This window comes from Numenius arquata, chromosome Z, assembly GCF_964106895.1.
Source record: "Numenius arquata chromosome Z, bNumArq3.hap1.1, whole genome shotgun sequence".
In the NCBI taxonomy this organism is placed as follows: Eukaryota; Metazoa; Chordata; class Aves; order Charadriiformes; family Scolopacidae; genus Numenius; species Numenius arquata.
In genome coordinates this window covers 40,029,314-40,046,086 of record NC_133616.1, presented here as the reverse complement: position 1 = coordinate 40,046,086, position 16,773 = coordinate 40,029,314, and the positions used below count along the sequence as shown (strand labels likewise).

The following is a 16,773-nucleotide window of genomic DNA, read 5'->3' as shown; positions in this document are numbered from 1 at the left end:
ACGCAGCCTGCAGCGCCGCTCCGGCCACTTAGGCTCCGCCTGAAGGCGGGTGGGCGGGAAGAAGCGAAGAGGCCGCGAACCGTGGTGGGCGGAGGAGTGATACAGACGTCGGCTCCGGACCAATGGCGAGGCGGGCGGGGGGGGGGAGCGGGACGCAGAGCGGTTCCGGGGCAGGCGCCGCTGGCGGTGGCGGTTACCCGGGGGATGAGCTCGGAGAAGGGGAACGTGTCGCGCACGCGGCCCCAGCGGTACCAGAACGTGCGCGCCTTCAGGAACGACAAGTACGACACCAGCGCCCGGCGCAAGGTAGGCGGCGGGGCGGCCACCGGCACCGGCCACCGCTACGGGGACGGGATCGGGATCGGGATCGGTCACAGGCCCCGCCGCTCCCCTCCCGGTGGAGCGCCGGGCCGGGCCGCGCAGGTCGCTGCCTGGTAGACGTGGGTGCGTGAGGCGCGGCGGTCCCTCCTGGAGCGGCGGAGCGGGTTGGTTGGCGCCTGGCGGCCTGTTGGGCCCGCAGGTGCCTCTGCGGCGGCCTGTCCCTCTGTGGCCTTCTGAAGAGCTTCAGGATGGCAAACGAAGTCATACAGCAGTGGAAGCCGAGCAACCTCTTCGTTTTAGCGGTGGAGAAAGCTTTGGCCTGGATCTGTCCGAAAAGCCCGTTCGCTAAGGTGTTGAGGGAGTGATCCCTAACAAGCCATTCCAGTCAGCTGTCACCCGGCTCCGTGTCTCAGGCAGTTGCGTAAGCAAATACACTGTGTGATACTTGAGTCATATTCATGACATGAAAGGCCCTCGTTAAGCCAAAGAATTATTAGGAGGAAGATTGAAATAAAGCATTTACTTTTGTGCAGCGAGTGCAGTAAGTAAACATTCCACCTGCAGTGTTCTCCGTGTGACTTCTTGAAAGGTGTTTGGTCTTCTCAAAGTCTGTGACGACGTGGACTTGCTTCAGACATCTTAATATTTTGAGAATTTATTTTGAACAACTCCTCCCGTCATCCATCTAACTATCGAGTTTCACTTTGCCTACTTTTGAGACAACTTAAAAAAAACTCATGTTTGCTTTAAGTCTTAAACAAATCTTAAGGGGCTTTTCTGAGTAGTTACATAGAAAGGTGTCTTTAGCTGTTTTATCAGTGCTTTTGTTACACACATTATCGTGGTTTGATATTTTCACACTATTGTGACAAAAGAACTTTTTTTTTGTTTATTTCTATGCAAGGAGAAGGTAATGGTTTACCATATATTCTTGGAGCACGCTCTATGCTTGTAGTTGTGGTAATGTAATAACAGCACGGGAAAGGATGAAGACCAAGCAGTGTGTCTGAGCAGTAACAACATGGAAGTGGGATGTTTTCTTTTAAAAGCTACAGTGAAAGAGATGAATAAAACAAAACACAAGATGAGCTTCATGTCAATATCCCTTTAACTGAACCTGACTGAGCTGTCAAAAAGAACTGAGAAGAGGGAAAAAAGGTAGTAAGTTACAACAATGACATCAAAGAGTGAGATTTGGGTTTTTTGTCGGTGGGTTTTTTGGTTTATTTTTTTTTCAGATGTTGTAGGACTAGTTCTGCAAGTTGAACAGGCTGCTTTCCTGGGTCTCTAAACAGCACCACTGTTATTGTGTGAGTCACTGCATGATCTCTGATAGAGTATTTTCCTGTCTGGCCTCTACACACATACAGACACAAAAATATCCTAGAGAGTTGGACAGAGAGTTAACTGAATTAATCTCTTTACTATCCACATGACAGTTTTTCTTCCCTTTTAAAATATTTTATATCATATAGAACTGGCTACACAGTACCATTGACTCAAATAAATAAATTTTTTTAAAAGCTTTTGAATGTAGCCAGGATTCACTGTGGGCATTAACTGTAATATGTGACTGTGGTTTTTTTCCTTTCTGTTTCAAGTGAATGATTTCTTTTCTTTCTGTGTCTGCCAGTTCATGCAGATGGCTGAACATAGGGACGAAGCTTCCTGAAGAACATGCATTAGATAGTGTGTGGTAAAGGGAAGGGGTGCATTTTTCTTTTGGCAAACTGTCATGTACAAATTCTAGTGCTAAGAGTGCTAAGGGATTAAGTTTTAGTGCTAAGGGATACACAGGAGTCATTATAATGACGACTAGGCCTGCTTCTGCTATTTGAGACATTTGAAAAGTGAAGTGCTGATTAATGTCATAGTTCCAATACAGACTATAGTGAATGATGACAGTTTTGTATCTCTGTTTTGTGTAGTCCTGAATGGTCAGATGTGCCCCGGACGTTTAGGGTGTGATGAAGAAAGGGAGGAAATAGTAGCAATTTGATGACAGGGACTGATACAGAAGCGGGACATTCTTCCTTTCCACCTCTCACTAGCTCAGTAGATCAGAAGACTGCTCAGAGCTGCTGAAAGAGAGTGGATCTTCTGTAAATCACTGCTAAATTATAATTTATTTTTTTTTTAGGTATTTGGCCTATCTTTGACTACTGTTCCACACTGCCTAATGCAATACTATCTTGAAAGGCTGCAGAGTGCTTTTTAGCTGAAAATTTTTATCCTGCATTTGTGCATTGCATTAGCAATGTTGAATATTAACTACAGTGGCTTCAGGTTGTAGTGTGGGTGGAGTTGAGGTAGTTATTTGCAGTGTTATTGCTGCTTCTCTTGGAGAAGCAGTATCTGCAGAGGAAATTGATGTAATAGTCTTTTGACTTTTCCCTGCTGGCAGTCACTATCCAGTGTTTTGTGGTTTTTTGAAAGGTTTTGTGCTCTCTGTCTGACACTGATCTTAGCATCCATTTTCTAATCTTAAAGACCATATACATGACTACTTGCAGAACATGCTGAAAGATCCGTCTGTCTTTCCCCTAATGATCAGTGTTTACTACAGCATTACTCTGCGATAGGCTAGTTGAGGTGAACACCCTTGCAGCAAAGTACATTGCCTCTCTACTGTATTTGGGCTACTGCCTACAACAGTGCTGGGAAAGCTTGCATCCTAGGATGAACTGAAGAAGGAAAAGCCAGGATAGGGTAAGACACACTGTGTTGTTAGATACTGAATCTTGGAATTTGTTTATGGGTGCTTGCTTTACATAGTATATTCCAGAACAGCTGTTTGTGGCACTGAGCTGGGGACTATACATTATGTTATATGAATACACATTTTATGTAAAGTATATTACATAAGTCAACATGGAAGCTTGAGTAGTTCTAGAGATGAAAGCAAATGGCATTCAATGAGAGCATTTAGAACTCCATTGTAATAAGATGGTAAACCACAAAGTGATTCATATTTACATCCAAATGACTGATCTGTTTCTCCATTTCTTTCCTCTCATTAAGTATGCCCCAGATGATAATCTGCATTTCCCTACATTTCAGAGGTTATTAACTCTGAACCTGAGCTTTATCATAGTGTTGATGCCAGCTACTTCTTCAGCTGGCTGTATGGATAAATAACTTGTTTCGGTGGAGACGCTGGTCAAGACTTGTGTGAAGGCAGTAGGAACAGAACAGGTGAATATAGAGCTTAAATGCTGAATCAGTGATCATGACTTGAACCTCAGAGGGGGGATAAAGATAAACCATCAGCCAACTGGAATTGTCAGATAACAGTATTAGAGTTTGGTTAGTTTCTGTTCTTACTGCCAGAGAGTAACTTGGTAGGCTGAAGTCCACTCTCTTGCCAGCCCTGTTATTCTGGGTTCTGAAGGGCATTCAGGCATGGGTTATAGCCTTTCATGTAGGCAGAAGAGGAGCAAGCATAACATCTATTCTGGACTGTAACCTAACTCAGGGCAGGGAGGGTGGACACAGTGAGGTGGGAGTGGAGAGCGAGCGAGCGCGTGTGTGTTCAGTTCTTTGTGGAGAAGAGAGTGGGAGTTGACTGTTGGTCCTTCAAAGTGTGTATGTTCTCTTGCTGCTTACTGGGATGTTTTCAGATCCATGGTCACTGCTCAGAAAAAAGCTAAACATCTTGATCTCCAAGATGGCTATTTGGAATTGGGCTTAGAGAAAGCTTTTGATTTCATGTGTTTTCAAGTCCATAGCAATAAAACACAAAAGGGTCTTAGATGCTAGCCATATAGCCTTCCATATGTAACCAGTATGGATGTAAGGAAAACTTTAAGGCTTTGTTTAAAATGTTAAATATACTTCTCTTAGTGTTGAGAGATGTTAGTTGTTTAGCTCAAATAAGTAAATTTTAATTAGAGTAAATTACTTAGGGTTATTATGTGGTGTGGTTTATGCTGTTTGCCTAATTTTACTTAGCAAGAGTAGCTAGATTTGCTGAAGCCTTTAGGCCCCAAGTGAGTTAATTTTCTTAGTAATTTTCCTAGCAGCTGGTACAGTGCTGTGTTTAGTCTTTTAGTGTGAGGAAATTGTCCATAACACACTGGTGTTTTGGTAGTGTTTTCCCAAGTCTGGAACTTTTCAGTTCCCCGTGTTCTGCCAGCTAAAGCGCAGGCACACAAGAAGCATAAACCAGAAGATAAGGAGGCTACAACCCTCAGCAGAGACTGCAAATCAACATGATAAGAGCAGTCAATGGCCTGCCTGCCTGGATACAGAAAAAGAATCCAATGAGGTGTTAAAATACCCCAGACGAAAAATCACCACAGGACTTGAAGACCACCTGTGAAGTGTGTATTAGAACCCTGAAAAGCTAGTGCCTTGTATCACAGTTTCACATTTACTTGTCTGCACTAATCTGTTCTAACTGCTTTGTAGTCATGGGCTGGAGATCCTGTGGAGTTTTGTTTTTCTGAGAAGTGTAGTTATTCAGAAATGCTGCATTGAGCCTTGTTGATTGAAGTACTATCACCTGTGCTTCTGACAAGGAAGTTTATGGATGGCATTGGCATTGCGTTCATTTACAGCAGAATAGACACTGATGTGTGCTCAGCAGTAGCAGTCTGCTTTCAGTAGAGTATATCAAAATACCCATAGGTTTACACATAATTAGAAACTTCCAAACAGACAGTGAGGCTTCTTTGAAACGCCATCATTACATCTTGCTTGTGAGTGCTTTAATGCTAGCTTAAGCTAGGGATTATTCTGTGTGCCAAGTTAGTAGGTGTAGGTGCATGTGTTTACTTTAATACATTCTGAACTGCTTTTGGCGGGTTGGTAAATGGTTTAATACTAGGTTACGTGAACATACAGAGGATGCTGTTTCCTTAATGCAGTTGACCTGACAGTGCGTATATAATATGCACATGGAATATTTTGTGACTGTATACTTTAAGACTGCTTATGTATGTCTATATTGCATAAGTGTCATTTCTTTGTGGAATATATAGACATACTATAAGCACTGGATGAGTTGCACTTGTCCTTGGAAGGAAGTATGGCGAAAGAAAAGAGGAAAGAGCTATTGACTAAAACAGGGAAATGAGCATAAATAGATAATAGAGAAACTGCTATGACAGAAACAGAATCTAACCTGTCAGAGTAGTTCTCACACCAAGAAATCCATTTTGGACAATAAGCGTTACCACCTCTTTGTGTATAAGAGCTAACTACCTGCATAAAAGCTGGCTAGAAAAGTTGGAAGGGAATAACGAAGTTCACAAACATTGTTCAGCTCTTTGTGCGAGTTGGTTTTTGTACCCTTAAAGGAGAGTAAGCTATTAAAAGGGTGAAAGGAAGAAAATACAAATATCTGAAAGTTTAAGCAATGTACAAAATAGCAATGTACAAAATACATTAAAAAATGAGTATTAATAGGAAAAGTAGGCACCAGAGGGATTTTTTTGATTTAACTAATAACTTCCCCATTCTAACTGGGAACTGAGATACCAGGAAAGTTTCTCTTCCAGTTTGTCAGGAGAACTTACTCTCACATTCTTTGGCGATTTCAAAAATCTCAAAAAACAGCTTATCCAAATCTTAAGGACAGCTTTCTTTGCTTCTTCAAGTCTGCATTTCTTTTGAAAGTGTTATACTTTTTTTTTTGTCAAAGGAAATGTTGAATTTAATGTAGAAAGCCACAGTGAATTATCAACTTGTTTTAGTAATAGTAACCTTTAAATATCAGGCATTTTTTTCTGAGCAAATTAAACTTAGAAGGTGAACACAAGTCAAGGTTAAACTCTTTACATCTCCCTGCTTGTTTGCTTTACATCCATCCATCATACTCTATCGACTTTCTAAATCAACAGCCTAGTAGAAAGATTGTAGAGTCATAGTCTCTCTCACATTCAAATGTGCTTAGCCAGTGATTAACTACACCACCCCATACCTGAAGTGCCAACGTGGAGTGAAAAATACAGGAAATCGCTGAAGGGGAGAAGGAGACTGTTTTCTCTGTGTGCCTGTTAGAAGGAGGAAATTAGAATTTAAAAGCTGTTGTCTGGCTTCCAGTTGTTACCTTCTGAGCAGATACCATGTGGTTTCTTTGAGATGCTATGTAAGATTTGTGGTTCTACAGGCGACAAAGTTGAAAAGTCCAGGCATTTTTATGCATGATCAAGATTTTTATTTACACATAAATGTGATCCTCATAGCTACAATCTAATTTGGTGTCAAAAGACTCTTTGGCAGCATTTTGGTCAATGTTCATAATCTTTGTCTTTGCGCAGGCTATTTGAAGTGTGCTGATCATACCAAGAAAATTGGAACAGTTCAAGCGTGACTGTGTAGAAGTAGTCTAAATACACAAACCATCTGTGATAGAGATTCATTGCCTTTGTGTGGATAATGTGATTGTTTCTGTGCAATTGAATTACATTACTTTACTTTAGAGTTTTGTGTGTGTTACTTATTTTCTGAGGACATTTTACAGTGGTGAAATGATGTGTTAATATAGAGGTTTTGGGATGAGAGCATCAGGTACGATGCAGGGCTTTGTTGTTTAAAGCAAAAGTGAAGAAGTCCCAATAATATACTCCTTATGCCACATGACTGCTCTCTTGGACTTGCCAGTGATGTGGCATTTTCATGCAAAGATCTATACAATGAGCAAGGTGAAAAGGCATCTTTGGAATTTAGGATGGTCTGCACTTTAGTTTGTCTGAGAAAAAAAACAAAAATAAAAAAGAAGTTCGTCCCTGCATGATTGTTGTGTATTCTGGAGCCATATGATAAGCATACTGGGAGGGAGGAGAGCTTTATAAAACTCAATTGGAATTAAATATGCATATTTCCTTGTTCCTTAGCAAATGTTAAGCAGAATTTGTAATAGGCTGCTTGTTTGTCGAACTTCAGATTTCCTTCAGATGAGAGGTGAACGTAATTCCTGGTTTCATCTTCTGCACTGTTTATGCCACATGCAGTTCTGAGTGTGGCCTCTTGCATTCCAAGTGTGTTATGCATTGCTGAGCCAGTCCCTGCATCACTTAGTAACTGGACTCCCAGCCCCAGCCCCCAGCCGTGATGTCAGGATGTGTTACTGGAAATGAGGTAGTTATCTTCCTTTTCAGCAAGGAAGATAACTCCCTTTGGAAAGACAACCATCTGTCTTCAGATTAAACTATTGCAGTCTTTTGACGTTTATTGGGTTCTGCCTTAGCAATACTAAAAATAGTTGATCACAGTAAAGAACACCTGGGAATACAAATTACAGTGTTGGTGTCTTTCTCCCCTCCTGCATTACTAATTAATGCAAATCAGGAGAGTGAGAGGGAGAACTGAGAAGTTCAGTCACATTTGCAGGTTATTAGAACCTTATTCAGGCTGTAATACTTTGAGCCTTACTTTGTGCTAGTCAAGCACTGAAAAGAAGGCTTATCTTCAAATTGCTTGAATTTTGAAAGAATGAACAGTCAGCGCTGACAGCAGTTTGAATTACCAGCCCTTTAAAAGATATCTGCTGAGAACTTACCAATGATTTTCTTCTCTCAGAAAGTTTCCACATTAGCTATATGTTTGTTTCTTGGAAAATTTAATAAATAATACATAGCTGACATCAGAACCACATCTTTCTGTGTTCAATATTCAAGCATCCTGCAAAACCTTGTTTCTTTCTTCTTCTTTTTTTTTTTTTTTTTTTAACATGACAAGTCTGTATTTGATCATTTGGAAAAAAGTTTACTGACTTTTAACTGAACCAGCCAAAAATCACTACACCATTAGTTAGCCGCACCAGGGGAGAACTCTTACTGAATGGTTGAAGTTTAGTAAAAACGGAAACAATGGGAAACAAATCCTGTAGTATAGTCTTACTTGTAAGTAGCATTTCCTCTGCCACGTACATTTTTCAGAATAGAATAAGATACTGTATTCCTAAAGTTAGACTTGTTCTTTTGTCTAATGTATTGAAGTAGAACTTTGTGGACTAGTAAGAAGCTCTTGTGGGTCATAAAACCAGGAAATTACTTCAGAAGCTACTGCATGCATAGAATAATTTTTCATTTTATTTGTAAAAGAATGATATAAACTGTAATCCCAATTAATGCAGAATCTGTTCCAATGAACTTTTAGGTATTCTAAGAAATAGATGTGGTTTAGACTATGTTCATAAGGTAATTTTGGTACAGGAGCCATTTTTAAGCTGTTTTAAAAAAAGCACTTTTTTTTTTTTTTTGGCTATATGCATTTTCTTTTAATTGTGAAATTTCCATTCCTAACATTCTGAATGAATACACACAACCATGTGATAGATAAAGTTATTGCTGACATTTTTAAATAGAGAAGAAATAAAAGTAGGTTTAATGTAGAAGTATATATTGCTTGTTATTTAAGGTAACAGTGTAGTTTGGTACTACTGCCTATCTCGGAATAACTTCTCTTGTGCAAATAGTACTGGCCAGTTGACATTTTGTGTTACTGAGCAAACTAAACCCAAAATCTTGTAGATCTTAAGGTCAACTTTGCATTGTCTTAAAAATATACCATAGTTTAAATGACCATTTTGAGGATTTTATCTTAGTTACTTGAGAGCAAAAATGTACTACTTTTTCATAAAGGAAGCTTATGATGAAAGAGACATTGAATTATTAGACTACAAATAATGTGTGGGTTCTACTTTATTGTGATCTGAGAAAAAATCCTGAGACTACTTACTTAAAATATGTAGTACAGTGTTAGCTTGAGCAATAATAAGTTAAATGTTAAGTCTTCTGAGTTATGTTCTTTTGGAAAAAAAAGACATATTTCAGGGCTTATTTCTACTTAAATATGTTTTGTAAAATGTCTAGAGATTAAAAAAAAATATAATTATTATCAACAACGTAATAACATAAATAAGTACTACTATTAACTATTAAAATTATGATGATAATAATAATGAAGGTAAAGGACCTTGAGGTGAAGGACTACGTCAGCACTCTTTCCACTGAAGAAAATTGCTAGCAGTAAATATATATGAAATGGTTATGTTAATATCAAACATCTGTCTAAATACTGTATTAATCACGTGATGGGTGGAAATGCTTTCTAAGCAAGATTATATTCATAAAAGTTGGAAATCTTCAATGTGTTCTTATTTTAATTTTTATTTATTTATTCAGAAAATAAATGCTAAGCTTCATGATGGAGTGTGTCAGCATTGCAAAGGTATCTTGGAGTGGCGGGTAAAATTCAGCAAATACAAACTACTATCAAAACCTAAAAAATGGTGAGTTAAAATACTTTGTGTTAATTGCTCATAGTGTAGTTTGTGAACTTTTTGGAAAATATTCTAGTTTTGAAAACTCACAAGTAGTAGCTGCTACTATATGACATTCTTCAAACTTGGAGTCTGCAATGACAGTATATATGCAATATTAGTTTCCTAGTTCATTAGTCTTTTATCTTAACATTTTGAAAACAAAGCACAATGGAAAAGCAACTGCTTCCCTCTTTGCTGTTAAAATGCTTGAACTGTGGGCCTGTAAGTTTCCAAAACTGTCAGTGTATCCTCTTGAACAAAAGGGCAAACCTGAACCAGTTGCGACACAGTTTTCCAAAGCCTCATTGCAAGTCAGTGCTAGAGGAATCTGCACTTCTCTTTTGTAGTTCATAAAGACATTACTGAGGCCTCATTTCCTAGAAAATGTTTGCAATATGTACGTTTCATTACCACTTAGCATGTTCTCTCTTTCTATATATGAACCTATAATCCTAAATATTAAATGTTTAGTATTGTTTGCGTACAGTTCTCTATTATTGGAATGTATAGGTTTGTGATAGGTTAATTTTCAGTAATAGAGACTCTGCTTCCTTCTTACTTGCTCAGCTGCAGAGGTCCTTACCTCTTACCTTACAGCCAGTGTTTCAACGGTGAAACGTTGAATTCAAAGAAACTACAGCTGGCCTGTATGATTAGGTGGAAGTCTCACTGTTTCTCAAAGTAAACATTGTGGGTTCTATTCATCACAGATAAAGTTGGGATTTGTCTTTTTTAACTTTTTCTCAAGTGACTATGCATCCTGTTTAAAAGTAAGGAGCTGTAACAAATCATGTGGTGGTGGATCTGATTCTTTTGCCTCATCTCTGCCTACCCCCAACAGGATGAAAATAAGCAACCAATAGGCAAAAAAGCATGTAAACCAGAGAAACATTGGAAATAGAAAAAGTGGCATTGTGGGACAGCTGGTTATGACAGAATATGTGATGTTTTCTGTCATATTTTTGAACAAGTAAATCAAGCTGCAGGCTATTCTGCTCTACAGGTGGTAGTTTCTAGCCCAGCCTACAGCAGTACAATGACTGAGTGGGCCGCTGCTCTGAAAGGGCAAGACTATGAGGATTTTCAATGTCTGAAGCTTCTAGGTGAAGTAAACACATTATAGATATTAAAAATTGATTGATTAAAAATGTGACTACATGGGGCGAAAAAATGAATTCTTCACATCAAAAACAATGGGAATGGAGGACTTCTCTGTACCTCAACTTACTTTTTTAACATCTTCTAACTAACATGATTGTTGGTACAACCACAAGTTATCCCTACTTTACTTTTATTTCAAGTATTTAATTATTATGAATTAAACTATTTAAAAAAAAAAAAAAGTCTATCCACCTTGTGTTGATAGTGCCTCTGTTTGCTGTGACATGGTGGGGAATATCTGTAGACTTTTTTTTTACTACTAATGTAACTGAACATAGAAGAAGAGAAAAATCCAAATAACCCCAAACTAAGTAGATATTTCCAGTGACGTCTAACTAGGTTTTTCCTGGAGGAGAGGGAAGACCAGAACTAGGCAGTTCAGACTTTGCTTTTGTTGTATGTGTCCTACAGCAATTCTTGTGATTTTACAGCTTCTTAAGGAATTGGACATCTTTAATTATTAAAGTGCAACAGAGCCTAGGTGAAGATAGTAGGGAGAAGGCTATATTGCTTAAGAATGGGATTTGAGAGAGCGAGTAAAAATTCTGTTCCGCTAGATGCTAGTTAGTGCATCTCTCCTTATAAGGCATTCAAAAACACCTATGTTTTTCTTCAGCCTGTTTTAGCCAAGTCTGCAAATCCGCTGTTGAGAACTGTGCACTAAATCTTTCTTGACAGACTTTTGAGTGCCTGAGAAAGAGTGACTTTTAGGACAGCTGCATTACATGGGATATATAGTTCCAAATTCTGTTCTCAAAAAACCTGAGGCTTTAGAGATGTCAGCTGAAGGTTAAGCCATAGCATTTTAGAAATTACTAATCTACAGAGTTTTATCATATCTTGAAAAAGAACAGCCAGAAACCTGTACAGAATTAGGTTGGGTTTGATCAGAATACAGTTCCTTGTAGGCTTGTGTTCATAGAAAGCAAAGTCCAGCACTGGCTTTGTTTTACTCCGAAATGTTCAAGAGCAAGACATTGTAGTGTTTCAATTGGAAGCTTTTGATTTGTAAAATATATGCACCTTTTATACCATATTCTTATTTTCTTTTATTCCTAAACCAGAAGTAGTTATGTTGCTTTTAAAGTAAAACTATGTACTGAAATGAATGGAAAGTATTCTTTTGTCACTTCAAATATAAAAATTCTTGATTTTATGTTTCTTCTTCAGTTCTTGTTTTAATGTTAAAGGAGAGGGAAGACAGTCAATGATAGTGCTGCGTGCTAAAACACTAATTTTTTCATATGAAACTGGCCTACAACGTGTTGTTCCTCTTTTGAAAAGTATGTCTACATTGGTTTTGAACACAGAATGTTTAATAGCGTCCATAAATATTTTTTTAATCATGTTTTCTTTCTCTTCACAGCGTGAAGTGCCTACAGAAGACTGTGAAAGATCCTTACCATATTATTTGTCGACCATGTGCTGGTAAACTAGAAATTTGTGCTAAATGTGGAAAAGAAGAGGAAATAGTAATTCCGTAAGTAGCACATAGGTTACATAGTTTCAGCACTGCACTGTTTCTTCTGCTTTTAATAAAGCTTGTTTGGAAACTGCCAAGAAGCTGTTGTACTTTATGCCATATTCTGAATAATCCTGACAGGAATGAGTAGGAGTCATTACCCTCACTTCTGCTGAAACCAGGGTTGAAATGCCTATTAACGTTAGTGGTGCTGGGCCAAAAAAAGTCTTACTTGGATAAGACACTTTATTTTAATACCAAAGGGTAAATTGCATATCTTCCTTAGAAAAAAAGCACTTCAAAATGGATTTTGGTATAGAGCACCATAAAATATGCATAAGCCAATTTACTGTTTGCATTTTGTCTATTATTTGATGATTCAGTTACTAGTGAACAGAAAAACTAAACAAGGGCTAATATTGAGGACAGTTACTGCAATATATTTAGCAGGCTTTTGTTTTTTTTAATTCTTTTACTGGAGTTCTCTCTTTATGGAGCACCCTGTATTAATTTGCTAGTTTATGACAACTGGCCAGCAGTTGCTTCATGGGTCAGTGTTCGTATATCTTTTTTTTTTTCCACAGACTTTTTTAGCTTTATGGTCTTTTATTTCTTTCCGATTCAACGTGAAAGTAACTTTAGGTTATTGTACCTCTCCTCTTGCTCCTGTTCTCCCTGCTGCCTTCCATCCCCAGTGGAATATTCTACCCTCGATCCCATTCTTATTTAAAAGAAAAATAAATTCCAAATGTGGGTGGTGATAATATCCTCTTGCTTTCTGCAGGATTGATAAAGGACAAGACAGAACTAAGAGCATGACTACTAAAAATGGCCAAGAGAGCAGTGGATTGGAGGATGAGCTGGATTTTGATACAAAATTCAGTAGTACAGACAGTGATGAAGATTCTGATGTGCTTGAAGAACGATTTAAAAATATGAATTTTGAAAGGACAGAGATCTAAAAGGTTGAGTTTATATGAGAGACTATGAAATCAAAACTGGTAAACCAATGTTTACCTTAAACTGCTTTGAAAACCTGATTTGACATCTAAGGTCCTTGAAAATAAATGTTGGCAGTATGTATTCTGATGCTCATCAGGGGTTTTGTATAAATAAATATTTTTTTTGTATTAAGAACAGTATTTCTTGTGAAAAGATTCGGAAATTGAATCTTTAAGCATAGTTGTTTCTTGCATACATGTAATAACTTCCTGTTGCTCTGGAATAAAGCCTCTACATGTGATTGTTCTAAATTCAATATTACGTGACTGCTGTATTGCCACTTGGAAAGCAACATGACAGTCGAGAGTAAATACAGAGTCTTGTCACAAAAAGGAAGAGCTAAACCAGCTGTAATAGTTTGCTGGAGGAAAAACTTGCAACTTCTGTCAATGAGCTTCCAAACAGGGTCAAAATACCAAGTGGTCATTACCCTTATGCCTGTTGTTTCTTTTCTGTGCAAAAAAAGAGGACGTAAATGTCACCAGCAGTACAGTTCATGAGCAGTTAGTGCTTATTTACCATGTGTAAGTATGCATTACAGAATTGTGACCTTGTTACTACCAATGTTTTGAAAAGAAAAAAACCTGAAGACTTTTTAGAATTTCTCATAACAAGTCTCACGCTTTCTTTTCCTTTGACTGCAGATCTAATGTAGTTTGCTTTGAAAACACTTGTGTAGTGTAGTGTTGCTTATATAATTACTCTCTTCCTGATTTTCAGTTCTTTCTAGGGGTTATTTCAATGTAGATTAAGCTCTAGGAGGAACTTACCTGAATTTGCAGTAACTATCTGTTAGGGGATTCAGGCTGGTTTGATTTCTTTTGTATTGTCTGCTACCTCTATAAATAAAGCTGAAAAAGTCCTTCCTAGTAATTAAATGGTTTGACCTATTAGGATATACTATGCCATTTTTACTAACTGCGTAACAGCTACACATCTGCTTAGGTGTTCTGCCTGATTTGCACTAGTGGGCACAGAAAAATTTGATTCCCAAACTACCTTCTACATATGAATTGTGAGTGACTTCAGTTCTGGGATTATTTTCCCCCTCCCCCAATGGGAAAAATACTGAAACTTTATCCTTTGGGTAGAGATAGCCACCCTGTGGCTACTGTAGTTGACCTTAATTTTAAAGAAAATCTAGTTACCAGGATGTGGAGTACTAAGACATTCAGCAGTCAATAGCCTAGAAACTGTTCTGACTTACAGCACAACTTTTTTATTTAGTATTGACAATAACAGGCAGCAGCAAAATTCTTGTAATCAGTCATGGAACAGTGAGCTCTTACTGTTTTTTCTTAACTGTTTAGGTGCTTGTCACTACACATAAGGCCTTAAGAATAAGCTTTGTCTTTTATTATATTTTATTTATTTAGATTTGTCTTTCACTTTTGTATTGTACATTAAAACACCCTTTAACCTTTTCTAAACTATTTGTAAGTTTGTATCTTAATAGCTAAAATGAGCTTTTTAATGATCTCTAAGGGCTAGTAATCTGCTTGGTTTCTTTTTTTGTCGTTGTTTTGTTTTTTTGTTTTTGTTTGTTTGTTTGTTTTTGTTTATTGTTGTCATTCCTTTTCCATTCTGCCCTTCTGCAGCTGAAGAATTCAATTCGCTAAGATTATTTTAATTTTTCTGTCCCATGTAGATCTTTTGCATAGGTAGATTTTTGCCAAGCGTTCTGTGATGACCCCGAGCAGTAAACTATTGAAAAATGTTCTGCTGGTCTACTCTCTTCCATGTTGTGATGTGTCATGACTTTTGTGGCTTTTCACTGAGACAAAGTCTGAAGTTCACTATGTGTTTGGGTGGTATTATGTTTCCTTCTGGGGTTGCTTATTACGTGGTTGTTTGCGGTCATAAAGGACTAGAACTAATGACCCAAACAACCTATCTCCTTTCTCTGCCCACTCTATGAACTTGTTGTTTATAAGCTAAACCACTAGTTTTGTGATTAAACATACTGTCTTTTTTACTTAACGGCAACTAATAAAACCCAAGAAATTTAGAAGTCTAAAATTTGTAGAAGGGCAATGGTTTGTCTTGGAAGAGTCAGTGAAGCTGCAAAGCACCAAGAGGTGCTTAGTGGCAGAAAAGGAGCTTGTCTGGTGCATTTAGAAATGACTGGAAATTGGTCTGAAGGTCATGTTGCATTGACAGATAAATCCTCCCAGCAGGATAGCAGTGACGTCTGACTTAGTGTGACATCGCCTGTTGTCCTGCTGGTTGACGTCGATAAAGACAGTAAACATAGAATATCCCCCATACGCACTGCAGATGACCGGGCCGGGGGGTAGAGGGGAGTTAATAAGTAATCTGGAGATTGCTTCAGAAAGGCTGTCTCTGGAGGGGAAACCATGAATGTCATCAAAAGTGAACTTGGCTTTTGAAAGTGACATACGTATGGGAAATGTTCTTCCACTTGGAAAAATGAGGTAATGCCCTAACCCTTTCCCCAAAGGTGAGAGGAAATCCTGAAATGACAGGAAACCATGTCATGGAACTGGCAGGAGCTGTATAATGAGAAAATAAGGGGAAGGGCTCTCTTCTCAAAGTGGTGACACAACTTGTCAGCACCGCGGAAGAGCAGTGTCAGAGAGATAAGCATCGTGTAGCAGCAAAGCACAAACGTTAGGGAAAGTCCTCTGTAGCCAACACCTTCACATCACACTACTGATGCTCTGTTCACAGTTCAGGTGGGCACTTGACACTTCAGGTGAGGACACTTTGCTGTGGGTGAGCAGAGCTGCAGTGGTCTCTGGCTGGTGTTAGTCCAGCCTCTCTGAAGACAGCTCTTGATTCCGGCAAGCGTTCTGTCTTTGGTCATAACTGCGGTTAAAAGATAGGCTGCTGGAAATGATTGCTGCAACTAAAACCATGCACGATGGTGGTTGTGAGTCAGCTTGCAATATTGCTAACTTGGAGGTTGGGCACATTTGCTGCTATAGGAAAAAGGAGTTTGCATTTATCAAAGACACCTTTAACAGGAATAAAAGGAACAATTTTAGTTTTCTTGTTTAATTTTGACTGAAATTAGAACATATTGGAATTACAGTAAGATATTTTTTGTAGACTTTTAAGTAATAGGTCTGGATTTCAAGGGAGGTTTTCTGTGAAGAAGCTGTTGAACAGAGGATTATGCAGGGGCAGAACCCTTTAAACCCTGATCTTCAATAAAATCATATCTATATGAGAAAAGAAAAAAAAAAAAGAGGGAGATCAGAAGTCATCAAAGAGATTTCTGAGACAATCTTTAGGTTACCTAAATATTTAGAATTTTTAATTGAGATTTTGAAAGGTTCCTACCTCTTCTTTCACAAAGAACGAGTTTGTGTTTGTAAACTTCAAAAGAGTGGAACTAATTATGCCCCCGTGCTTGCAGGATATTGAGATGTAGGGTCTAGTATGACTGATTGGGAGTTTCAAGAATTAACTGAACCTTGTGGGTCCTTACAGAAAACATTACTGAAGAAGAGAATGGCAGATGTTAATAATTAGTCATCTGAAGAATAAAGGAGATGTAGTGATGCTGCTGACAGTTGGATTCCTGTTAACT

General features: G+C 38.3%; 1 protein-coding gene across 1 annotated transcript; it reads left to right on the top strand.

Moving 5' to 3' along the window:
• Positions 1–138: 138 nt before the first annotated feature.
• On the top strand, positions 139–16,409 carry CZH9orf85 (chromosome Z C9orf85 homolog). The gene is made up of 4 exons (XM_074166535.1): positions 139–306; positions 9,453–9,559; positions 12,120–12,233; positions 13,000–16,409. Exons 1-4 carry the CDS (start codon positions 205–207, stop codon positions 13,175–13,177), a joined length of 501 nt encoding a protein of 166 aa, XP_074022636.1. The 5' UTR covers positions 139–204; the 3' UTR covers positions 13,178–16,409.
• The last annotated feature ends 364 nt before the right edge of the window (positions 16,410–16,773 follow it).

Excerpts from the sequence above, each read along its gene's own strand:
- CZH9orf85 (XM_074166535.1), top strand. The coding sequence starts at position 205 with ATGAGCTCGGAGAAGGGGAACGTGTCGCGCACGCGGCCCCAGCGGTAC. Across the intron at positions 307-9,452 it reads ACACCAGCGCCCGGCGCAAG|AAAATAAATGCTAAGCTTCA; the intron begins GTAGGCGGCGGG and ends TTATTTATTCAG. Across the intron at positions 9,560-12,119 it reads CTATCAAAACCTAAAAAATG|CGTGAAGTGCCTACAGAAGA; the intron begins GTGAGTTAAAAT and ends TTCTCTTCACAG.